Raw genomic sequence first — 25,657 nt, 5'->3', positions numbered from 1 at the left:
CGAGGTAATCTTTTAAAGAAACATGACATTTTTGGAACTAAAAAATCAATTTTAGAATTATTGTATTTACTCTCTGAAAAGGGTAAATATGCTCTTATACAATAGGGTATATGTACACCACTTTTTTAGTAAGGAATATCATCCCAAAGTCACAAAGTTGAGGCATATATTTATCTTTTTTCCCTTGAAAATAATAGAAGTCGTTAACATTATCTAGTTCATTCTTCGCAGAATTAAATTGGCATTTTGAGCAATATTTGAGATTGTTTTTGGTAAAAACAATATTTGAGTTGAAGTTAGAATTTTTTTCGGTGAGTATTGAATCCAAATTGTAGAAGGAACTATTTTTACTTGTTTTGGACTTTGGTTTTGTTTACGATTATTTAGATATGATTATTAGATAGTTAAATTTAAATTTGATTAGTTTCATTAAAAAAAGGTACTCCCTCCGTCCCTTTTTAGTTGTCCACTTTAGAAATGACACACAGATTAAGGCAACAATGATTAGCACAGTGAAGTTACAATTTTACCCTTATGACAACTTTTCATTTCAAAATTACAACCACTTCTTTGAATTCAAGTGAAATAAATTTGAGGAAAACAACATACACTTTTACAAGGGTATAATAGGAAAAAATTTGTTGTCTTTTCTTGATTTGTCAAAATGGACAAGTAAATAGGGACATCCAAAAAAGGAAATATGGACAAGTAAAAAGGGACGGAGGGAGTAGATATTTGCCAAAAATAAGACAAACGACTTGAGTACAAAACTCCAAAAAACTTTATTAAAAGGCGCACATCCATCCCCCTGTTTAACTTTATCTATGGCACATAATTTCCTTCTGGGGATTTGGAGTACAACAAGCAAATAAATATAGGATACAACTGATAACTAAGCCGGGAGCCCAAAACTTCTACAGCAAGCAAAACTCTTCCACAGCAAATCTTGAGGCACTCTCTACTTGTTGGAAAATAATAAGACTTCACAAATACCTGCAAGGAAGACTGGATACAAAATAAAACAGAAATGTCAAGGATGATCATATACACATTCCGACATATTGCTCAACCGTGGGGGGAATGGTAACTAAACCAAAGAATTTATAAAGCTCTTTGGACCATTATTTGCTCTCAGTGACTAGATTAGCTAGAAATTAGAATCAGGTCCAGCAGAGTATGGACAAATTGTAAATATCTGAACTTGATACTTAAATTTGAGCATCAGATGCATAATTTGACACATCAATATTCTTTTTTTGGGAAGATATCACCTAGTGTTTAGTCTTTGCAGGGAATTGAATCTAAGACCTTATGGCACTCAATCCACTTCATAGACCATTAGGCCACACCCTTGGGTGCAACTCAACAATATTCTACATAAAACCTAATTCAAATTATAAGCACAGGAGAAAAAAAAGATCTGAACGAGAAAAAAGATTATTTCGTTACTTACAGAAAACAACTAATGCAGAACAACGGGCAGGATTTAACTAGTGCCAGTACATACATACTCATGTTGCGTCACAGAAAAGCAATTGCAAGATGGAAGAGCTTTACCTTATACCATCAGGAGGATTGAGCCACAAAAAATATTCTATGGAAACAGAGGCAGGCAACCGAGTCCCAAGTTCTCTGGAATTCCCATCATTAAGTTAAGATTTTGTAAAGCTTGACCAGAAGCTCCCTTAACAAGATTATCAATCTACAAAAGGCAATTGGGAGTTCAAATTTAATAACCAACACCTAATCTAACAAAAATATCAGATGCAGAATATAGAAAAATGCTACAAAACTTACAACAGATATTATTATTGCTCTCCCAGGAATCCGATCTGGAAATACATTCATGAGGCAATAATTTGATCCTCTAACATGTCGAGTATGGGGAACTTCTTTGTTCTTCAGCAACACCACAAATTCTTCATGCTGGAGAAGGGGAAATACATACATATATCAATCATCCTAACGAGGAACATAACCATTTTACTTATGTATATGCAGATGGAATGATATATCATAACTACTTTTTTGGACTCTAAAAATGACAGGATAACTGCTCTACTCACACAAAGATATATATCTCAAACTCTTATGTGGGTGGGATGAAAGGTAATATAAAACAAGTCAACAACATCCTCATTCCAGTTACAACTACAAACGGTATCTAAGAATCACAAAGAGTAGCATAAAGCCTTCTATAAAAAATGAGAACTCTTTCAAAAATGAAAAGGAAAAGAAAAATATTGGGATGTCATATAGTAAGAAACCTCAGAATACATTGAGAACAGAATTAATTGAGGAATATACTAACAGGAGAAATGGAGTTCTATTGGTCAAGGCGCAGAAACAAAAATGGTAATGAAATCCATGAATAAAATGCTGCTCCAGTAATGCGGCAGAAAGTACATACCTCATAGCAGTTACCAAGGTGATCTTTCAAATCCTGAGTTGTCACTCCTGGAGCCATTTCCACATAAATAGTCGATTGCATACCACGGCTCTGTAGCACAAAAAGGAACAGATAAAAAAACATCCTAAAAGAATGACCTGCTGAGCAGGGCAGCTAGACAAACTAGAACTGGGTTCAGCTATTAGCCTATTACCATTGGCATAAGATGTGGAGTGAAGCTAACAGTAACTTTTGAATTTGCAGCTTCTGATAATCCTTGTTCAATCTCTGGCACTGTAAATAAAATCAGAACTCTCACTAGTAAGATTACACTTGATAAGAAATTCTGAAGGCCCCCAAGGCCTAGCTCAAGTGGCAAAAGGTGGAGGATTTGTGGCTTAGGTCACAGGTTCAAGCCCCACACCATGCAAAGCGAAGCCCGGTATTTAAGTGGAGAAGGGTAGAGGGGCGGGCCCATTATCCACCGAGTTTAGAAGTTTGTGATTGGTCCAAAGGGCGGGTCACAGACGGATTTCTCGGTTATCAAAAAAAAAAAGAAAAAAAAAAAAAGAAAAGAAATTCTGAAGCAAAACTCAGGTGAATGGAGATTTTGTCAGCATGAACTACTCGTTTTGTGAACTTCTGAAAACTTGAGGTACATTACATGATAAAAACAGGCACATGGAAGAGATAAACAAATGAACTTCATGCAGAACCAGTCACTCAACTGGTACCATTAAGTTGAAAGTTTTTGGGTTTCTCTGACATAAGATTACTTCTAAACTAAGGTCAATTACAAAATAGATTACCATATTCATCAAATAATGAGTATTGTTATGTGATCCTAGTGTATTGGCTTAATAATAGTCTTCCATTTTACAGCAAAATACTGTTTCTACCCTACTAAGAAAGAATTATGTTATTGCTATTTGAAAAGACAGATGAATTTTGCTTCTTTGAATTTTGCTTCTTTTTTTTTTATGAATAGACTTTTAATATTTTGATGTATAACTTCTCAAAATATTTTTTATCCATTTCTGAATTGGTTCAACCTTCAGCTTAGTCCAATAGAGTATCATGTTAAGGTGAGATGAATTGTCAATTTTTGATACTCCCTCTGTCCCAATTTACGTGTCTTACTTTGTTTTTTGGTCTGTCCCAAAAAGAGTCCCTTCATATATTTAGTAAGTTTTTCAATTCCAACATTCTACCTGGCAAGTTTAAGACCATAAAATTTAAAGTACTACACACATCTTTTATTTAAGACCACAAGGTTCAAAAGCCTCCCTTTATTTCTTAAATTGTGTGCTCAGTCAAACTAAGACACTTAAATTGAGAGGGAGGGAGTAATTCTAATGTAGCTCTTAAATTTGTAAATTTTCCCATTAAAAACTTAAGAAACAATAACTTGGACAATTTGGATTAACAAATAAAGCTTCATTATTTGCACAGCTAAAATGGATTACTGACCATGCCGATGTCTGGTTATACCATAAGAATGTATTCCTTCGGCTATTTCAGTGTACAAATTTGCTTCCTTTGCACCACGACCTGCAAGATAAAGTTTGAGAAGCCGGTTACTACTGCTAAAGTACTACCAGTGGCAGTCATGACTAGGAAAGGGTACAAAAAAGTACAAAACCTGCTCCACTAACACCAGATTTTGAGTCAATAATTATGTTTCTTATTTCAATGAGGTTGGACTGCAAAAATAAAGAAAGAATCAACCAAGAGTGAGCCATGGAAAAAACACATGAAAGGAAAAACTAAATACATTAGAATGATACAGATGTTCGAGTTCTCAACCAAAAGGGAACGTCATAAACACAAATTGCTCTTCCAGTGTATGAGCACTATAGCATTTGTGCATCAAACACCTTAGGCTGACGGCAAGCAAAGAAAATCATGCCTCAAAATTACAAAACACAATTTTCAGTCATATTTTGTAAAACGAGCTGGCATATGGGATGCCATTTTTCTGAGCAAAAAAAACTTGCATCCCTAAGCTTACCGAGGAATCTCTTGCTAATTCAGAATCAAGACTGACACGAGGAAAACCATTTTTCTCAAGAAAGAGGGATCATAAGATTTTCAGAAAATTGTAGCAGAAACCCATGACTTCAGATATTAGAAACTGGAAGAAAAAGAAAACCTCTAGTGAAAGACACTTTCAAAGCCACAATACAGGCCTTTGAATTCACCTACATTAGAACCTTAAAATTTAGTCAGATACTCACTCAGTTGGAATACGTTTCCACTAAATTATAAAAAAAAAATTAGAAAAAAGTGCTTCTGGATGACTAAAGAAGTTACACAAACATTGAAATTGCTTGCCTAGGATGTCTGAAACTAGCTTTTGATTAAAAAGCAGCTGAATATTCGTTGTAGATAGGATAGTTTAAAGGTTAAAAGGGGACAGATAAAACCATGAGAAGCAGGTCAAATGAAAGGTTATTTTTGAGAAGATTTTTTCTTCTTATAGTTTTATAAGGGATGATTCATTTAAAATTCAGATTTTCCAGCAAAGGAGGCCTATAGGTAGATCCTTCCATTTTCAAGAAATCTTGACAAACTCATAATGCATGCAATAAAAGACATGCTTTGTTTTTCAACTTAGACACAAACCTTGATCAAGGGAATAAGAGGAAGTTGAACAGATGTTGGATAACAGCCAGGATTTGCAACTAGACGTGCACTTTGAATTTCTCTCCTTGAAATCTCTGTCAAGCCATAGACTGCTTCTTTCTGCATCAGTTGAAAAAATTCAATAAGGTGAGCTTATGTTGGCTACAAAGAGATACAATAGGAATACTAAAGGAAAAATTCTCTCATTTTCACATATGAGACTCCAAATTTTCTGGTTATGACTCTTGGATGTACACCATCACATAATATTTTGTACACACACACAGATATATATATTTATTTATTTATTTATTCGTTTGATGGGTGATATAACATTATATATCTGCATCAAATATGAAGTTCTTTTTTCTTTTTCTTTTTTCTGGAAGTACTAAGGAGGGAGAAACGAAACCAACTACTCTACCTGTAAAGCAGTTGCTTTGTGAGGCTGGCCATACCATTCCTCATACTCAGCTATATCTTGCAATCTGAAGTCCTACATGACCATCATGACGACAATAAATATAGAAAATGTATGAGATGCAGAGTAAAGAAACTATTTTAAGTACAATGGAAGTATCAAGTCTGAACTGAATGCCTACCGCAGAAAGATCAACAACTTTTAGATTTGTTGGAAGACTTTTGATAATTTCCTGCAAAATGTAAGTAATTAACAAAAATAAAAACATAAATGCAAGGCTCCGAATCTCCATTAGAAATTATGATACACAAAGTGAAACCACTATTCCTTCAATATGACGCTGATTGATTTTGGGAAATCCAAGATGTGAAATAGCTACAAACCTGAGTTGTACCATGTGGTAAACAACAAAAAAGGGCATCCACAGCAGAGAAATCTGCATCTTTAACAGCGACTAGATTTGGTAGATCCTGTATGGGAATAGTAAAATTAATACTTCATGAGCTAAATTGAAGTGAACAATCCTTTCCCTCAGAATGAAAAGAGCAGGATTGAAAATGATCTTACAACATTCTAATAAAAGAGCTAGATATAGAAGAGACTCAATCTCCTTCATGATACTTTCATTTAGCCAGAAAGTCAAGCGAAAAATAAAGATAGCAAAACATATCCATAAGTATTTATCAAATAATATCATACTTTAGTATCCTATATCAAACTAATTCAAAATTAAAGTCCAACAAGAAAGAACAAGAAATATTACAATCATGCAAATATGAAGATACATACTTGTGTGACCAGGTGAGGGAAAACAGATTCGATTGATTGGCCAGCTTTCCTGTCAGCCGTCATCAAAGTAATCTGAAAATGTGGATGATTTCGCAGGAGTCTAATAATCTGCAACAAACTTTATACTTGTCAAGTGATAATCATAGAACCAAGGGACGCACATGATATGTCTAACAATATGTGAAAACAAGAGCACGATGGTAACCAAGAAAAATTACCCGAGATGACATTATATCACACCGCAGAAACAGAAGATTAACTTAATCACATAAAGGGGTACAGAAAAGGGCCATGAATGTTCTAGCCACATTTAATTTTTTATCCATAATTAAAATTATAATGGGAGGAAATACTATACTCTTATTCCTCTTCCAGAATTTTTCATCTCATATACAACGCATAACTTCCAATACTGAAAATATCCTAATTGAGTATATCATAATTTAGAATAATAAGTATATTCTTCCACTATGTAAAATCTCAAAAAAACGATGTGACTATCCAGACAAATTTTTAGAAGAAATGGAAGATTCATTTTCCATATTAGGAAGTATTTAAACTATCTTGGTAGTTTTAATAGCACACAACAATCAGTAATGTAGTAGCAAAGGCTATTTCCAGTTGTACCTTAAAGCACAAACCTCGCAGGTGCCAAGTTCAGAACAACTGCATCTGCAGAGTCTCAAACAATGATCCAGGTTCACCACTTTTACCAAAAATTGAAGTTTGTCGTTTATTAATATTATTTTTATTTTTTGGGTTTACATCTACACATGTTTGTTGAGCTTAGATTTAAAAGTATTAGAGCAACTTTTTGAATGCATCTGAGACAAAAACAATAAAAATAAAAACAAGGGAAAGAAGCAATCTCTACTAGGTGCCTTTGCACCTTAAATTTGTTCTCACAAGAAACAATGAATCACTCAAATTTTTTTATTTTTATTTTTTAACATGCAATTAAAATGAAACAATGAAACGCGCCAAAAACTAACTTTTAGTGCAAGAGCAATAGACATCATCTGTCAAACATAATAACTGGATTGCTGTCGAAAGAGTATAACTTTAAAATCTTATTTTTAGGCTTATTCTTTTCAAAGTTCACAGAACCAAAAGCAAGTTTTTTTTTTTTTTTTTTTTTTTTTTTTTTTTTTTTTTTTTTTTTTAAAAACAGAAGTTGAATGTAAAGCTAAAGTACGCCACTAACGTCGACAGAGGGCTTGTACTCACCTCTGAACCAGTGTAGCCACTAGCACCTAGCACACCAATACGCAACTTGTCCAATTTGTTAGCTTTACCATCCGCAAACTGCAAGTTTTGCGCTGGTGATGATGACGCCATGGAAGTAACTCTAATTCTGAGCTTACCAGCCTTAGAAACCTTCAGTTCGTCCTACAAATCACTTGTCTAATCAGAAAAAAAATATTGTACGGTACATTTCATTTGAACTATCTAAATATAGACATAGAGAATTCATAAAGCCTAATTTGGGTAAAATAATACAAAAGCGGGATTCAAAATTGAGACTTTGGAATACATACCTGATACTTCCAAAGGCAACCTCCATTGAAGAGGTTAGAACTGAGCGCAGCCAAAGAAGCCATTGGAGATTCAGAGTTTGAAGTGTGAATTTTGCAAAATGAGAAAGAGAAAAGTAAAGGGTATTTTAGTTCAATATGAAGAACAGAGCAGAGTGATCCGATGGATATATGGTTTGACCCGACTTCACCTACTTCTATTTTACGCAATGATTTATTGATAAAGTAAAAGCAAATTTGAAATAAATTATTAAAATAAGTTTAAATTTATACATGCAAAGTTACCAATTAAATTAGCGCAAATTACAGAAATACACACATTTTGTTTCACTTATTTTCATTATTCTCTATTACTTTTAAAAATCTTCAAAATCCCTTATTTCTTTAATGTATTCGAGCTGCATATTAATGTATCTGAGCCAGTATTTAATGTATCCGAGCTACATATTATGTATTCGAGATAGTTTTTAATGTATCCGAGCCAGTATTTAATGTATTCGAGTACATATTATGTATCCGAGATAGTATTTAATATATCCAGGCTACATATTAATGTATCAGAGCTTTAATTATTGTATCAGACTTTTTTTAATTTTTAAGGGATTAATGTAATTAAAAACTTATTAGAGATAGATTGTAATTTTATATTAAAACTATGAAATTTATGTAATTTACCCATTAAATTATTAAGCATGTACATCTACGGTCTACGTCAAGAATTGGGGCCATATTGGCATACAATAGATGCCCACTTATTATTTTTACTTTTTTCATGGTGGTGTAGGTTTGTATTGGAATCAGCTAAATTCGACTTTCATTAGAATTTATATGGGTGAATTAAGTATATAATAAATCAACATATCTTTTAACTTGGCTTTAGTTGGTATTTATACCCTCTAACTTTGAGTGTGCACAAGTAGACACTAAAATTGAACGAATAGACACACTACGTGACATCCTACAGATGTGAGCGTTTGTTTGTTCAATTTAATATTAATTTAAATGTCTACGTGTGTACGCCGAGAATTAAAATGTATAAATGTCAGCTTAAAGTCAAATTAAAGGACATATTTATGCATTATGCCTTCATTTTATTGTTCAAGTTCCAAGTAGTGTTTGTTAAAGAGAGAATCCACCTTGCACCACTTGGTGTAGTGGAATGTGGAAATATTACAATACATAAGAAAAAAAAACTTTCATTAGTTGAATGAACTAAGAAAACTTGGAACTCCTGAAAATATAAAGACAAGTATTGTCTAGGATGGAGGTCATAATATTGGTTTTAATTGTTGGGAACAAGTACTTTATTTGTCAATCTTCTTTAAGATATTTTATTTTAAAAATGAATTTGGTTTATTGCAATAAAAAGCAAAAGTTATAACCGCAGACTCAACCATAATTTCAGTGCTGTAAACATAATTAATTGTGATTGTACAACAACATATGCCTTTGTAGACGTTATACTGGTAAATTTACAGAATAAAGAATTACACATATTGCACAAATACTTCCAAATAAAGATAATACAAAATCATGGATTCACTATTTACAGATTTCCATGATTTGTATACACTGTGTATATCAAGTACAAAGGGATATATGAACAAACTGCTAGCAAAAAACTAACACCATGTACAGATGATAACTACTCTTCCTCTTTAAGTTGGTAAAAGAATCTTCACCGATCAAAGACAGTTAGAGGGGAAGATGATCCTCTGTTTGAAATATGTCCATTTTCATTCGTTCTTAGAGGGGAGGATTGTGGCATGAACTCAGACAATCGGAGCCGTTCGTTAGTCATTTTGTTCTGTTGAAGAAGGAACTTGTTAGTGACTTAGCGTCGCTAGTTTGATACAATCAGTGTTCTGAGGTTTACGATCAAGCAAAATGATTGAAATAATATGGATATTACCTTAAATTTGGCATCTTGTAGTTCTCTTTCCAGTGAAGTCAATCTGTTTTTGAGCTGCTCAAGTGCTTCTTCAGCTGCTGAGATCCCCATCTCAGATGTTAGTTTTGTTAATCCAGCAGCCTGCAGTATAAATTTCAAATGATAAAAAAACCAACGCTAAAGAACTAGAGACTACAACCAACATTTCCTTTGATATTATAGTAAATAAAAAATGAAATTTCCTTACCTTTAGCACAGTAGTGCACAGACCAAGTAACTTCTGCGCCAATTGCAATCTTTCCTCTTCCTTTTCCTGTTGGACAAATTCCCAACTATTTAAATTCCTAGAGACGCACAAAAGAATTCTCCTCTTCCTAACATAATTCATGTCCACAAGTCACATTGTGGAATTCCTCCTATGCACATAAAATGATTAACAACTAAAACATACAAACCTTCAACTTGTTCTCCAGCGTTTGCTCCTTGTCAAAATTAATGTAGGGGCTTCTTCCATTAGTTTGACGGAAGTGAGCCAGCTCTTCCCTAACTCGAGAAAGAATTGATTCAGTTTTCCGCAGCTTTACTATAAGGTCATCATTCTGATTTTTCAGTAAATTGTTCTCTTCCTGTGACAGACCCATGGTGGATTAGTGCTGTAGCAAAAAATACCAACCAACACTTTTAAGATGTCAATCTTCAGTCTGGAAAGTCTGGTAAAAAGGTACCAACCTTAATTTTAGCATGATGGTGGATGCGCTGTTGAAGGTTTTGCTGACCAGACAACTTCTTTATGTCTGCTTCAAGTTCCATGACCTTCTTTTTATGATTCATGTTCTCCATCTGAGAAAATTTCCGGTGTACAAGTGATTTTTAATACAGTAACAACCTGCTGAGGTGTAATAGAGAAAAAAGTTACTAACATCTCTTACCTTTATCATTTCATTTTCAGTTGTAAGCAAGTGATTCCGCTGGCGCAGTTTTTCAAGTGCAATCTGTGCAGCCACCATCTCTGCTTGTTTTCTCTCAATTTCCTCAATCCATCTAATTATCAATAAAAAACAAATGAGAAACGCAACAACAACAAGATGACTCTCGAAATCTAATTGACAATTAATACCCTTTCCGCTCCTCTATAAACTCATTTAGCTGTTGCCTCAGCTTACAATACTCTTCCTCCTGCAAGCAAGCAGTTACTAATATTAGATAAGTCCAGACTATGTTCGTTATATCATTATATCCTTACTAAGTTTACCTTGACCTCAGCATCAACATTACGGACTCGAGCCATCTCCATCAACATTTTTATTTGCGGATTATCCAGCAGATTCTGGTGGGGTAACCCACATAAGCCAAACAAACACATGTGAAATTGTCAGGTCATACTAGAGAACATAAAAAAGGAAATGGCCTTTGGTATTAACATTCCCTCCTAACAAAAAAATATAGGTTTATTTAAATTACCGCATAGTTATTCATGTCCAGTTTCACACCCAATAGATCGCGCATTACATCATGGGTCATGCTATCAGCAACAGCTAATTTTGAGTTCAACATGAATATCTGCGATGAGTGTATGATCACAATTGAGTAGAGGAAATTTTACAAAAATAAGTCATATTGTTTTAGGATGTGAATTACCTCTTTTTGTCTACTAGCAGCTAGAGCCTCAAGTTCTTGGATGCGATGTCTTTCTGCACTATGCTCCTCATCCCTCTCAGACATCAACTGCTGAACCAAGCCTATGCCAATGCATTTGAAAGGGGAACCAGAACCCCTAGGCTTTGAAGAATTTTTTTCCAATTTGCTTGATGATAAAGCTGGAGCTTGGGTGGCATGGGGATCCATCTTCACTTTCTGTGCCAATGCTTCTAATGCCTTAAACTGTTTTGAATTTTGATATTAGGTTAAAACCACAGGTTAGCAACCAACACCAACTCTATCAAAATCAACAGAAGGAATGAGGAATCACCTTTTCCTTATACTCGCTAGCCTGTGCCTCAGCATGCAAATTTAGTTCTGATATATGAGCCTTGAAGTGGGCTAGCTGTTAAAGAAAATGAAATAAGTTAATCTAACAAGTTAATGAAATTGAACGTCAACTCTTAAAGAACAAAAAATTGTAGTGAAGATACAGAGGACCAAACTCACTTCAGCATCTCTAGAGATGATTTCTCCCTCAAGAAGTTGTATGCGCTGACAAGCTTCTTGAAGACTCTTTTCTTTTTCCTCTTGATGCCTGCATACATAGATATCAGAACATTTAGAAACCTAAATGAGTCCTATTTTTGAGATTTCAGGTTGCATGGTATAGTTGTCAGAAACCTTCTCATATCAGCATCACTGCCTTTTACATTGTTCATGTGTTGCTTGATGGCATGAAGTTCCAATTCCAGCTCCTCTCTTTGTAACAGCTGTCGCTCAGCCTCTCCTCTGACAAATTCAACCTATAAAGTGGGAAATCATGTTATTAAATGATAAATAAATTGATAAATACATTTAAGCTTTGCAAGAATGAGTACCTCATTTTCTAGTACATTCACTGTGCACTCCAATTCCTCAACAGACCTCTCTAACAATTTAACCTCCTCTTCTTTCTCAACAGCCTGGAGTTTTGCTATATCGGCCACCTGACATGAATAGAATATTGTTGTGAGAAAAAGAAAACAAAAAGAAGGAAAACATTAGAGATCAATAACTGAAGAAAGTAGTTTAAAACACAATTCCACCTCTTTCGCTTCTATGGCAATTGCTTCATTTTCCTCCGCAAGAGTTTGTGTTGTCTCTAGTTTCTTTTTCAACATGAGAATTTCTCCATGGAGAATTTCTTTTTCACTGGTAACACCACTCAGATTTCTCTTCAAGCATTCAATTGAGTTGCCCATTTCGCCAACAATATCACCAAAGTTGGTAATTTCTATCTCTAAGTTCTCACAGACTTCCCTTTTCTCTAACAATTCCTCCTCGATGGAACATTTTTCTTCCATGGTGTCCTTGGCACTGGCAGCCAGCTCCGAGTTTGTCTGTGAAAGCAATTCTATGTCCTTGCACTTTTGAGAGATATCTGACTCCAAAATTGCTATCTTACTTATCTTTTCCTGCAACTGAACTTCAAGCGCTTGACCTTTGCAAACAGCTTCATCAAGCTCATTTTCCAAAGAATTTATAGAAGCCATCAGATCATCAATTTCATCTTTTTGATCCTTGTGGTTAGATGCCGATTCTTGTAACAAACTAAGGTCAAATAGCATTCCTTTGATGATGTCATCCTTCCGTACTAACTCAGTTTGCAGGGAAGCACTTTGTATTAATATCTCTTCAGCAGAATTCTCCAATGATTCAAACTCTTCAAAAAACTTGGATGCCCTTTCAAGTTCTTCATGTATGTTTTGTAACATGGCATCAAATTCAGCACTTTTGTTTTGAAAAACATTAAGTGCTTTACTCCCAATGCTGTCTACTTTGAGCACCATATCAAAAGTGTCAATGTTACCCTTCTCACAAGATGTGAGTTGGATTCTCAAGAAAGTATTCTCTGCTGCCAAAACACTGATTCTCTCGATCTCTTCTTTCTTTACCTCCAACTCTGAGAAAATTTGGCAACGTTCTCCTTTTAACTCTGCTATTTCATGCTGCAGTTCTTCAATCACCTTTTTTAGACAATTCATTTTCTTAATTTCTGCTTCTTTCATTTCCATATCATTCTGGAGTCTGCATGATGCTGCTTCCAGCAAGCAAGTTTCATTCTGCAACATCTGATTTTGTTGGTCAAGGACAAAGATGCGACTTGAAGAACTTTCAAGGGCTGAGTCCTTCTTTTGCAATTCTTCAAGCAACTTCTCATTTTTAGAGCCAAGTTCCTGGACCTGGGTTGTCAGAACAATCTTTCCTTCCTTTAATTCACCAAGTTCATGCTTTAATGTCTCATTCAAACAAGAAGCTTCCATCAGTGAGCACACATCTTTCTCAAGAGCATTTTTTCTGGAGTGAACTTTGGCAATCATGGAATCCATTACACTAAGTTCGGCCAACAAATTCTGCTGCTTCCTTCCTGCTTCTGCAACTTCCTCTTGTAGATTAGAAACCTCAACTTCCTTGTCATGTAAGATGGATGCGGTTAATGCAACATCTAGATTGTCAAAAATGATTTCTCTCTTCAAACCTTCGGCAACTTCATAGAAGTACTTATTTTTTCTCTCCAACTCAGATATTAATATGGTCCTCTCTTCTAACTCAGATGACAAAATTAATGACTCAAAGTCTTTTGCAGAAAACTCCATAGTCAAACTATCTTCCAGAGACTTCACGGCTTCCTCTTTGTCCTTCAGCACCCTTTCTTGATCTATAAGAGATGCCAAGACAGTTTTGTTGCTGAGATCTATCTCTTTCATTAACTCAACAAGCTCAGATCCCATTTGCTCGGACCTTGCTAACATTGACTCTTCCTGGAACTGCAGATTAAATATTTTTTTCTCGAAAGAGCCAAGTTTGGAGGTAAGATCCCCTGCATCAGACTCTTTCCTTAATACACGATCAAAGCTATTTTTAATGTCGGCCAATAATTTCCCCTTCAGAGTTCTGCACATTTCAAGCTCCTTCTGTGCTTTGAAGTTCTGCTCCTTCAACTTAGATATTAATGAGTTTGATTCACTTAGCCCATGATTGAGTAGCCCATTTTCTACATTCAATCCGGTTGCAGCTTCTAAGAGAATGCCCATGTGACAAAGATGCAAGACAGACAGAGCACAGTCCTTGACAATAATATCAGACCAGATCTCCTCAAGCCATGACTTCATGTACTTAGTTGATGCATGAAGTTGAGACTTTATGATAAGGACATCAGATGTTACAGACTTGAGCTCATCTGTGGAAGTGGTTGCTGCCTGTGAAACTATATCCTCTAGCTCCAACACCAGCCTTAGCATCATTGCTAGATCTGACTCAAACTCATTTTCCAGTCTTTGGTAATGCATGTCCTTTAGATCATTAGACGACTGCAAGCTTTGATTTTCATTAACAAGGATGTCTCTCTTTTCAGTTAACCTGATCTCCTTCTTCTTAAGCCTTTTGATGTCAAGCTTTAAGGATTCATTTGCTATCATTAGCTCATTTATCATGATGTCTGCTTCTTTCATGGTGTCTTGAACCTCTTCAAATTTGGCTAGAATGCAGGAAGCTTCAGTAGCTTTCTGGGCCGCCACTGCCTTAGCATCACAAAGTTCAGCTTCAAGTAGCTGCAGACAAGAATTTCGAGAGAGCAGATCAGACTGAGACCGTGTTATTGATTCTATCATACTTAATTTAGTGGTTAGGAACTTGTCCTTTAAATTGAATTCTAATCTTATATTTTAGAACGCATTATTTAATCCGTCAAGATGATTGTTCTCAAGGATTATAAAATTGTAATGAACAGTCAAAAAGAAGGATTTCAGCATTGAAAGTCATGAGCAGTAATATATGATGTGTTTCTAGTGATATGGGCATACCTTTTTTTGCTCATACCAGGAGCTGGAGGACTCCAGCACAGCACCTTCAATTGTTCGTAATTTATTGTCTACCAACTCCACAAGTTCCTGTTCAAACTTATCCATATAGGTCTGTAGAGAAGTTGCTGCAGCCAGAAAATCTCCAATGCTCTCTTTACTCTTTTGCTCAGATGACCACAGGGCTTCTTTCTCAACATGTAATCTGGCCATTTCAGTTTGCACTCCTTTTAAGCAATCAAGAGCAGATTCCATTTCTTTCCTTAGTAGAATAACTGTAGCATCTCTGCTCTTATCCTTCCAATTTATTTGAAAAGTATCCTGCTTGCTGGCTGATCCAATCATATTATTACTTTTGTCGAAGGAACAGTCTGTTTTTTCAGCTGTCCTATCTTCAAGAATAAATGACTCTAGGTGCTGGCTGTGTTGTCTTGTCTCACTACCTGTCTGCAACAATACGTTAAAGTTGGATTACATAATAATAAAATCCATCACGAAGAATCTACCATTCCACTTAAAAAATAGATACTATAAGATATGAGTTACTTTCAAACATAACGGCACATAACTTACCAATGTTTCAAACTTGTCATCACTAGAAAAAGAAGCATGAGTTGCATTGCTTATATCTTTTCCATGACTTCCACTTCTTTCCACACACTCACTGAGGTGCAAACGTACTGTTGAAACACCTGCTTTCAGCTCTTTAAGTTTCTCAATCGTTTTCAACATATCATTTTCATCCAGCTTTTGTCTTTGCTCCTCAAACAACTGAAGTCTCAGATCACTGCATGTCTTTTCCAGAGTATGTAGCTCCGTTCTCAGAGACTCATTTTGATTCTCTGCAGCGGCAACTACTGAAGCTTGATCCCAGAGAATAGCATCCTTTTGTCTGCTTGTTTCTAGAGATTCCATAAGCTGCATGTCCTTCTGGTTTAACGCATCAACACAGTTAGAATTCTGTTCCGACAACCAGTTAACTACCAAGAAAGCGACTGTTGCACTGCTTGACACCTTTCTGAGTTGATCCTCCCCATGCTTAATCTTGTTCTCAAGTTCTGAGATGACATGTGCCTTTGAGCTCAACTGGGATGTCAAAGAAAATAGCTCAGCATCTTTTTCATGGCAATCTAACTGGTGAGCCTCCGTCATAACTAAAACTGCCCCTCTAAGAGATCTCAACATGGACTCCATATCATTTCTTCTGTTGAGAGCATTCTCCAGACTCTGGTTGAGCTCTTCAATAAATAACTCCTTTTCAACAATGTATTTTGTCATTCTGCCAAATTGTTCAGATATCCTGCTTCTCTTATCTGGAAATGTACTGGAAATAAAATCCAGTTGCTCACAGGCATCTTTGAGAGCCTCATGCCCCCCACATACAATAGCTTCAATCTCGTTGTTTACCTGCTCCCATTCTTCAGACATATTTATTAACTCTTTTTCTTTGTCATATACACTTTCACCAAGTTTTAGATTTTCTTCTGTCATCAGAGATAATTTTGCCTCCAAATTTTTAACTTCAGTTTCCAACTCAGTTAACCTCTTTCTGCTCTCCATCTCTTTCAAGCTGCTATTTTCAACTTCCTGCTGAAGAAGGAGGAGTTCTTCCTGCAAGCATACAATCACTTCAGCAGTTTCTGCCTCAGCCTGCCTGCTTATTTCATCCATCGCTTCCTCATTTGACACATGAAATTCAGAGTCACTTTGGTAACGCCGATTCAACATTTTGGCCTTCTCAAGGGAGTCATGCATCTTTTTAAGCTTTGCTTGCAAAGGAGAATCATCACTTTCCAAGAGCTTAGATGATGAGAGATCTCTCGATCCTTGATGAAACATTTTCTCCTTCAAGGAAGAGATTTCAAGCTCCAGTTTCCGCACTACTTCAGCATAACGACTGTTACTGTTTCTTAGATCTTCTACCTCAGTGATTGCTAAGAGATGTTGGGATTCAAGAGCTTCAGTAATGGATTTGGCTTCCCCAAGTTCTGCGTGAACATCTTCACATTTCTGGGTCACTAACAGAAGCTGTTCTTTTGATGAGTCTCGGTCTTGCATCATGGATTGAGCATGTTGCTGCAATTCATTGTGATGCAACCTTTCTTCTTGAATTATAACCTTCAGAATGTCCAACTCAAGTTGCAAATCCATAATTTCCTCTATGTGCTCCATCATTTCTTCTTTCCTCGTATCTTCCTTCTCATTCTCAGCAAAAGTTTCTGATTTGCCATTAAGAGCCACAGCTTCTGATGTTGACTCCTGAAAAGTCTTTCACATCAAGAACATGAACAAAGTAGAGTTTTTGCAAACAAAAAACTAAACTGTACAAAGAATATTCGGTGGGATTCTATACAAGCAATATGAATGGTCAAGAATCATGAGAAAAAGGTACAAACTCAGGCTGATTATGCTCTAATATCTTGTGTATTTGTTTTGGCAACTTATGTCAACAGCTTTAATAACTGAAAATTAGGTTACCCAAAAACTTTTGAGGTCAGAGCTATGAGCTACTTCAACACAAGTTTTTTTTTTTTTTTGATAACCGAGAAATCCGTCTCTGACCTGCCCTTTGGACCAATCACAGCCTTCTAAACTCGGTGGATAATGAGCCCGCCTCTACCCTTCTCCACTTAAATACCGAGCTTCGCTTTGCATGGTGTGGGGCTTGAACCTGCGACCTAAGCCACAAATCCTCCACCTTTTACCACTCGAGCTAGGCCTTGGGGGCTCTTCAACACAAGTTTATTCTGTTATTTTGTGGCAATACTTTGCACTAGACGAATTGTGAAATATTCTTATTTCAGATACATTACCAAAGTCCGGAAAAGCATCAGTTTAATTCAAACATCCAACGCAACTCCCTGAATCATGATAAGGGTGTCGTGTTCTCCCTTATCTTTCTTGCTCTTCTCTTATTCTCAGTTATATAATGACAAAAACATGCTTGTTCAGAAGGAAAATTACCTTTATGACGTCAACCCCGCCATCGCGATCATTGTCAGCGGAACTGATGCTATTTAATGAACCTCGTAGTTCATCTATTTCCCTGAAGAGGATTGAGAGCAAGTTAGAGGAAACTAATAGTAGCAGCAGTTATAATTTCAATATGTTAAACGTCAAGAAAGTCTGTATAACCACAGTTGAAAAGGGTCACTAACCTGCTGAGTTTTTCATTTTTCTCTAAACAACAGTTTAGGTTAGTCTGGCATTCCTCCAACTCATATAAAGTCTTTTTTAACTGAAACATTAAAATACATATGAGACCAAGTTTATTCAATTTCTTCAAGTTAGGGGGGGTCACCAGAGACCAACCTCTAAATGCAGTGTAGTTTGTTCGTCGCAAACATGTACAGGCTCCTGCACCAGGCAAAAGATGCTTGAACATAAGCAGGCTTGAATTTGTATCTTTAAAGCAGCTGAAAGAGGAAAGAACACACCGTACAAGCTGTTTTAAACATTACCTGAGATGGAATATTCATGTCCAAATGGCTGTGCTGCTTCAAGTTCCCATCAATATTGTTAAGTAGCTGTACACATATATTGTCTTGACATCATACTCTTATACAAGTCAAAGAGCTAGAAAAGACAAAAGGCACAGAATTTACCTGATCCCGCAAGTTAGAAACCTCATTCAACAGAATTTCTCTCTCTCCTTCTTCATAAAAATCTTGAAATCTACAAGCCCAGCAGAACGAAAAATTGTTGAAGAATAAAAAGTAAACGAGCTTCAGTATTTAGGTTATTGGATATGTATGTACAACATTCTACCTCCGCAGTTCTTCTAAAAGCCTAATGTTTTCACATGCGAATCGAGTTACTTCTGGATTTCTATCAACCTTAGCATGAAGCAACTGGATTTCTTCAGCAAGTGCACTGTTTTCCTCCAATAAAAAACTATCTGCTGGAATTAGTCCATTGATAAGTGACTCCATCCTTTGAATTCTCTCTTCTCTGAACTTTAGCATCATCTTGGTGCACCGATTATCTTCCTCCCTTTGACGAACCTAAGAAACAAACATGCAGGATAACCGTGTACGGAAGTTAGTATCTTATTGAAAATGTCAAACCTAAACAAAGAAATGGGATAGAAGGCAAGAAAGTGCGAAGAGGGTCACCAGACGGTTAAGCTGCTCAATTTCAGCTTCAAGTTGTTTGATAGAAGTTTCAGCCATCTGCTCTCTCCTTAAAGAACCAGCTAGTGTGGTCTCTAGTGATTTGAACTGAAAAATAAAAAAATAAAAGCAAGAGGAATCATTGCACAGCAGAGTAGATAAGCATTTGGATGAAGAAAGTGAGATCAGATTCTTTAGCCATGAAGATATATGTATGTAAGAACACCAGATCTCCTGGATGAAAAAAAGTGAAGTCTGATTTTTACCCATGAAGATGCAAGAATGTAAGAACACCAGATAGAGATGCAATAATCAGAGTGAACCAAGCTGGGACAAGCAACAAGATACTATGAGAAGTAACTGCGTAATGAAGGTTTTGAATAAAATCAGAAAGAAGAAAAAAACAAATATTGTTCAGCATAGTTCCTTTCTTCCTGTATTCAGCTTACAAATATAGTTCTTTTCTTCCTGTTCTTATACTGTCAATTAATCTTAATCGACTAGTCCGAATCAGTTGGTGTTGATTATATGAATTCTCTAGTCCATTCTGCTTAATTCAAGTACACTTATACTGACATTGAGTAAACTTTCCTTTTTAGATAGAACTGAGTTCTCTGACCACACTTATCCTACACACTGTGCGTTAACTAGTTTCTTCCTAACTAGTTGGTATCGCCTATATGGAACCTTTACTTCAATTGTGTTTTCTATTCTCCTAACTAAGTTTCATTGTTTTTGAGAGATCTTAAGTCTAATGAAGCAACTTTCCTCTATGTGATTTTTCGGTACAACTTATCCTGTTTTATCACCCTCAATCATCATATTGTCACGCCCATGAACTGATGTATTTAAGATGTCTATGTAGGACAATGGACAGGACAGAAGTATTTCAAGCTGCCTCCCATTTTCTCCTCCATGTGTGCTACTTGCACCCTCTTTCAGATATGATCAATTTCTATTATTATCTAATTTTGTATGACTGCATATTTATCTTAACATATGCAGTTTACGACAGTCATCTTTACTATAATATAATATCAATGGTCCCACAACTGTTCCATATATCTTTTATTTACCTCGTTAGGTATCTTTCTATCACATAACACATTGTAACAATCTTTTATTCAGTCATTTTATTCTATTTGTATATGTTACATCTTCATCTATCATGCTATTCTCCTAGAAGACTTCTGAGTTGTAGGTATTTAGGCACTAAATCTGCTACATCCCACTAAGCACAAGTACCGGATGATTGTGTCCACTAAGGCTTGGATAAATGAGAAGAAATCATCTAATGTTTCTGCCTTCGCTGATATTTGAACCTAAGATCTCATGGTTCTCAACCCCACTTCATTGACTTCCCTTGAGTGCTTATGTTGTAGTAACACAATCGTGCAACTTTAGACCTTGATTAATGTAAAATGGAACTGAATTAAACACAGTTGTATTCTTCAGTGTTTGTACATCAGAAGGTGGTGTAGCGCCCTCTGGAATGATTACTTGAAAGCTTATTGAAAGTGTTGAGTCATACTTTTGACTTGCAAACTTTCTTCGTGAAAGAAAAAAGAATATATGCGATAAGCAATGTAAATAAAAGAAGCCTAAAAACAATATGATTTACCTGTTTAGAGGATAACCTTATAATGCCCTTGGCCTCCTTTGCTATCAAACTACCATTCTGATCTGTCTCGAGTGCCTTTTCATCATTACTACTGTCATCTTCCAGTCTAGAGTCTCCTGAAATAGTTGTTTGACCAAATGATAAAGCTCTAGATATATTCTGACGTTTCAAAGACGAAAGCTCCTCCTGTTTCAAAAATTCCACCAATCTTTTCCATCAGTTTTTAAGTTCACACCAACTTCTACATTGCATAGTAAATATTTAAAGAGGCTTTCTACCTTTAGAAGTCTTATCTCATGTTTAAGAGCAGAGACATCTGCTGAAGAATCTTCATTGACGACAGCCTTCATATTGCAAAAGGAGAAAAGGAACAAAGTTAAAATATTGAGGCTGAATGATGGCCACTTTGTCATCAGCTAAGTTATATGCTTACATTGTTCTGAATAAGTTTTGCCCGTTGAGCAAACTTTAACGTATTCAGTGTTTCAGCTGCACAGCTGAGGATAAAAAAATCAGCATAGTTGAATAATTTTTCACCAAAACTAGTCAGCATAAGATTAAGAAAGTTTAAAATAACACCAACCAGATAGAAGGGCTGACGTTTGATATAATCATTGTTTTTGAGTTTCCACCCAGTGAATCCTGCATTTTATACTGTAAGAAGGACGCTGATATACTCGAAATTTAAAAACTGGGCAGAAAAATGTGTTTTAAAGTTCACCTGAAGTAGAAATGTCAACTTTGAATCCCTATAAGGAACATGCCTTGGCCTCCCATTGGCAACATCAACCAGAACCATTATTACATGACTGCAGAATGAAATGCTCTGTCAAGTGAATGTAAAAGGCCAGGAGATGAAGCAAGAGTTATCAGGGAAAATCATCAAGGAAAAATACCCTAGAGTTGATAAAGATCTGTTAATGCTTGCAGCTTCTTTCAAGCGTTCACCCTCAGCACCAGAAGCTTTTTGCCTGTAATAGGTAATGGCCACATAAATGATGTGTCTGAAATCTTTTTGTAGTTTTTTCTTTCCTGAGTAAACATAACATATTTGCTCTTATCAATCAAAGAATTACCTTTCTGAACCAGCAAGGTCAACAAGATTAAGCCTTGAAAAACGGAAGTTATCAGCAGAGTTCTTTTCCCACCTACTCTCAATTATACAGGTAAAGACACTGTGTGAGCGACTGCTCTCTCTGTTCATGTTTGTTGCTGCAACTTTCCTGTTTAAAGAACCCTGAACAGATATTGAACTTTATTCAAACTCATGAGAATATTTTTATGCCACTTACAAAACTTGCCTCATGTGTGTGCTCTGCAAAGTGTAAGATATTAATGAAGAAACTCAGTATCTACAGATATTGTTACCTGAGTCAAGAGCTTAAGAATGTCACCCACAGTTTGGACTTCAAATTCGGACAGATTTTCAACATAAACACCTTTTGTGATATCCTCTCGCAACTATAAGAGAAAAATATGAGTGTGAACCAACAGCAGTAAGTTGCATCCAATTTTTAGGTCAAGTTCAGACACGGGATAGACAAATTACCATTAAATTTGTGGATGAAGGATCAAGGAGATCAGTGATTTGCTCATTATAAATCTCTAGAAAAGAACATTTGCAGCTGTATTGTAGTCTCTCATCCCTTCGACTTTCCTCTTCCTGAAAAATAAAGATCAAAAGTGACTTCACCTACAATTCCTAGATTAGAAGTTGTATTAGGAACAAAAAGCAACAAAACATCCTACTTACTGCTCTGATCCTTGCAAACAAGAATTCAAATATGCGCGGCGTCATTCCTCGGTTGGGGCTCGGCCTGATTTCCAGTTCTTCAATCTCACCAAGCATTGTATGTGTCTTCCCACTACCAGTCTGCAAGAAGATATCCGAATGTGCTACTATTTTTTAGTCAAACTTGGCAATTAAAAACTTGTGACTGGAAAAGAATCAAGAATAGGTGTCACTGATTTGAGAACTAGAAAGATATGTGGACAGTTATCATAAATACATAGTGCTCAGTTGCCTTAGCATCCAAACGTTGCAGATTATTTCAAAAAAGAATTGCATTTAGAGTAAGGATGACCCTCTAAACTTTAGACGTCTCAGGGGAAGCTTTTTTTATTATTAAAGGAGTTGGCGGATATCTCGACATTCAATTGATCAAGCAAATCACAGTTTTCAGTATTTGCAGAGAAAAATTATCTACAAGATTTGCATAGACAATGAAAACTTAATGAACCTTTTACAGTAAACAATAAGTTTTTTTCCATCAACAAACTTTGTTTAAGCATGTGGTGTGACAACTTTTAACATTAGTAGTGCACAAGTTTAGAAGCAGTCACACCAATAGCTTTTCACCAAATATCATGCCTAACCTGTCCATAAGCAAAGATGGAGCTATTATATCCAGATAAACAGTTCTCCACCATCGGTAAACCGACCATTCTAAAAAGTGTTTCCTGCACAATGAAATTGCATAATTTTCAGTATCTTGTAGGACCACACATAGTCCAACAAGAAATGATCATAATGCTCCAAGTTAAACGCTAATTACACAGACCTGATTGATTGTTTCACATGCCACGTGATCAAATGTGAACCGAGTTTCAGGCTGCCCTATCCAAGTGACACATTGTGCACTTTCCTGCTTCAAGCATCTAGTGTACCCTTGAGTACTTCTCTCCATGCTGTTGAGAGGACGCACTCGTATCAAAACCTGTGGTAATTCAATGTAGTTTAGTACTTGATCACCAAAGGATCGGTTAACACAATAATCACCAAATAAAGGTCCACCTACCTGTACATTGTGCTCCAACCAGAATGATGGATTTTCCTTGAGGTCAAAATGAGGAATTTCAACTGTATCAAGAACAGTCGGTGAATTACCACTGATTGGAATTCCCCTATACAATGCTGTGTAATTAGCCGTCCGGGCAGCTCCACTCGCTAAAGGCCTAGAACTACTGGCTAAAGAAAATGCAGGATTTGGAGGCTTTGTAACACTTTTAGATGGTGTGTTTTGATTAGAATGACTCTCCGAATAGTTAGAATTAGCCCTTCCTATCGTCCTAGTGGACCGTGGAGTAGCATTGACAGCTACTATCCTTGATTGATTCCCACAAGTACCTGCATTAATCTTTCCTTCATCCCCCACTTCCACAGAATTCGAGCTGGAACCCGCTTTCTGCACCCATCCATATCGACCTTTTGGAAGACTTGCCGGTTTTTCTGGAGTTCTATTGATGTCTGAATATCTACTAGCCTTAGGTTTAGTGGGGGTCTTATCAATTTTAGTAACCCTAACACCCCCTTGTTGATCTACTCCGCCTTTCAAATTCCTGGTGGTTTCTTGAATTGCGTTTAAAGGAGGCCTTGTTGAGTCTGTACTAGCTGGAGGACCCATTGAATCCCTCGGATTCACCGGTACATTCTCAATTTCCTCCGGTTGGGTATTATTCTTACCACTGTTCCGTCGCAAGAATTTGAAATCCCTCAACATTCTGTGTATCAACAAAACGATTCAAGATACAACAAAAACACATACAATGTAATTCCATACAAATCTTTAAACAAAACTCAAGAAAAGAAACTAATGGGGGTTAGTACCTGAAAGAAGTGTTGAAGAAGAGAATACCAAGTCCTCTATATGTTGAAATTGTAAGTTACTTTCTTGAGCTGAACTAGGAATTCAAGAATCTTGATTTTGAAACATCAAATCTTGAAATGGAAACTCATTCTCGAGTAGAGAATTTCTCTCTCTAGATTTTTGGAGAGTGAAGACTGTTGAGTTGTTGAATCAAGATTTTCAAATTATGAATCTGCAGGGGTCAGAGATGGACGGTTATGATTTAATCAACGCTTGAAATGGCGCATTGGGTTTTGAAATAGAGAGAGGGGTTTATTCGGGAAATTAAAGGAATAGGAGGGGGAAATTTTGAAATAAATTATAGTCCTACTAATGATTCCTAACGGCTACAATTTAAATTTTTGCCATAGAGTGGGGCCTTCGTTTTTTCAAATTTATTCTTTTTTGCCCTTCTTTTTTTCTTTATTACCTTTTGTTCCACACTTTTTTGGTTTTTACTCTAATCAAGAATGATTGGTGTGCCAAGATTAACCCAATTTGAATGGTGCACAATGTTATTATGCACCTTTTTGTTACACAAAAATATGAATTCGAATTTATAGACCAAAAAATATAAGATTTGTGTCTACTACACAACTAAAGTTATTAGTGTGGGGTACGTAGTACAAATTCTCATTTATAGTATTTTTATTGGGAAACAATTTAAATATATTTTTGAACTATTAAAATGAATTAGTTTTATTCTTCGTTACGTTTTTGGCTTGATCAAACAAACTAAAGTCATGATCTTTTTTTTCTTTCTTTTTTTTCTTTCTTTTTTTTTTTTCTTTTTTTTTTTTTAACTAAAGTCATGATCAAGCATAACTTATAACAATATATATAGTATGATACTAGGGGTCGTTTGGTTGGGAACAAGTTATCCCATGATAAGTTATTTTGGGATAACTTATTTCATCACTATGATATAAATGGTGGGATAAATTATCCCAAACATGGCAACCAAACAAGATTAAAAAAAATTATCCCATCATTATTATTTTTAATCCCTCACACCAAACAACCCTAAAACATAAATTTATGGCCCACAAGAAAATTATTTACTATAAGGGTATAATTAAAAACCAACACAACATAGGACAAAAATGTAAATGATCTTTAAGAAAGAGTTATATTGGATGATTAAAAATCAGCCCAATATGAAATTACC

At 35.8% G+C, this 25,657-nt stretch overlaps 2 protein-coding genes across 3 annotated transcripts; both read right to left on the bottom strand.

Moving 5' to 3' along the window:
- Nucleotides 1-780: 780 nt before the first annotated feature.
- LOC125847934 (probable N-acetyl-gamma-glutamyl-phosphate reductase, chloroplastic) lies at nt 781-7,946 on the bottom strand. The gene is made up of 14 exons (XM_049527669.1): nt 7,763-7,946; nt 7,452-7,613; nt 6,225-6,332; nt 5,819-5,905; nt 5,617-5,667; nt 5,439-5,510; nt 5,015-5,134; nt 4,032-4,092; nt 3,860-3,940; nt 2,604-2,683; nt 2,411-2,500; nt 1,798-1,926; nt 1,558-1,702; nt 781-1,005 (listed from the first exon to the last, which is right to left on the bottom strand). The coding sequence occupies exons 1-13, from the start codon at nt 7,823-7,825 to the stop codon at nt 1,595-1,597; spliced, it is 1,212 nt and encodes a 403-aa protein (XP_049383626.1). The 5' UTR covers nt 7,826-7,946; the 3' UTR covers nt 781-1,005; nt 1,558-1,594.
- Nucleotides 7,947-9,164: 1,218 nt separating this feature from the next.
- LOC125867613 (kinesin-like protein KIN-12D) lies at nt 9,165-24,744 on the bottom strand. 2 transcript variants are annotated; one of them, XM_049548170.1, is made up of 38 exons: nt 24,471-24,744; nt 23,662-24,364; nt 23,425-23,580; nt 23,240-23,323; nt 22,617-22,736; nt 22,413-22,526; nt 22,232-22,324; nt 21,940-22,100; nt 21,760-21,834; nt 21,585-21,672; nt 21,447-21,505; nt 21,297-21,360; nt 21,142-21,207; nt 20,864-21,049; nt 19,246-19,350; nt 18,899-19,134; nt 18,736-18,805; nt 18,592-18,657; nt 18,443-18,487; nt 18,289-18,368; nt 18,095-18,176; nt 15,704-17,398; nt 15,134-15,577; nt 12,377-14,881; nt 12,170-12,277; nt 11,973-12,094; nt 11,799-11,886; nt 11,620-11,694; nt 11,289-11,531; nt 11,112-11,210; nt 10,903-10,977; nt 10,768-10,826; nt 10,580-10,691; nt 10,380-10,490; nt 10,106-10,276; nt 9,898-9,963; nt 9,672-9,791; nt 9,165-9,566 (listed from the first exon to the last, which is right to left on the bottom strand). In XM_049548170.1, the coding sequence occupies exons 2-38, from the start codon at nt 24,361-24,363 to the stop codon at nt 9,438-9,440; spliced, it is 8,874 nt and encodes a 2,957-aa protein (XP_049404127.1). In that variant the 5' UTR covers nt 24,364; nt 24,471-24,744; the 3' UTR covers nt 9,165-9,437. The 2 variants fall into 2 exon arrangements, with proteins under 2 accessions (XP_049404127.1, XP_049404136.1); XM_049548179.1 differs by having other exon boundaries at nt 15,704-17,389.
- Between the last annotated feature and the right edge of the window lie 913 nt (nt 24,745-25,657).

The sequence above is a fragment of the Solanum stenotomum genome, chromosome 1 (genome assembly GCF_019186545.1).
Source record: "Solanum stenotomum isolate F172 chromosome 1, ASM1918654v1, whole genome shotgun sequence".
Taxonomy (NCBI): Eukaryota; Viridiplantae; Streptophyta; class Magnoliopsida; order Solanales; family Solanaceae; genus Solanum; species Solanum stenotomum.
This window is presented reverse-complemented; position numbering and strand designations above follow the sequence as displayed.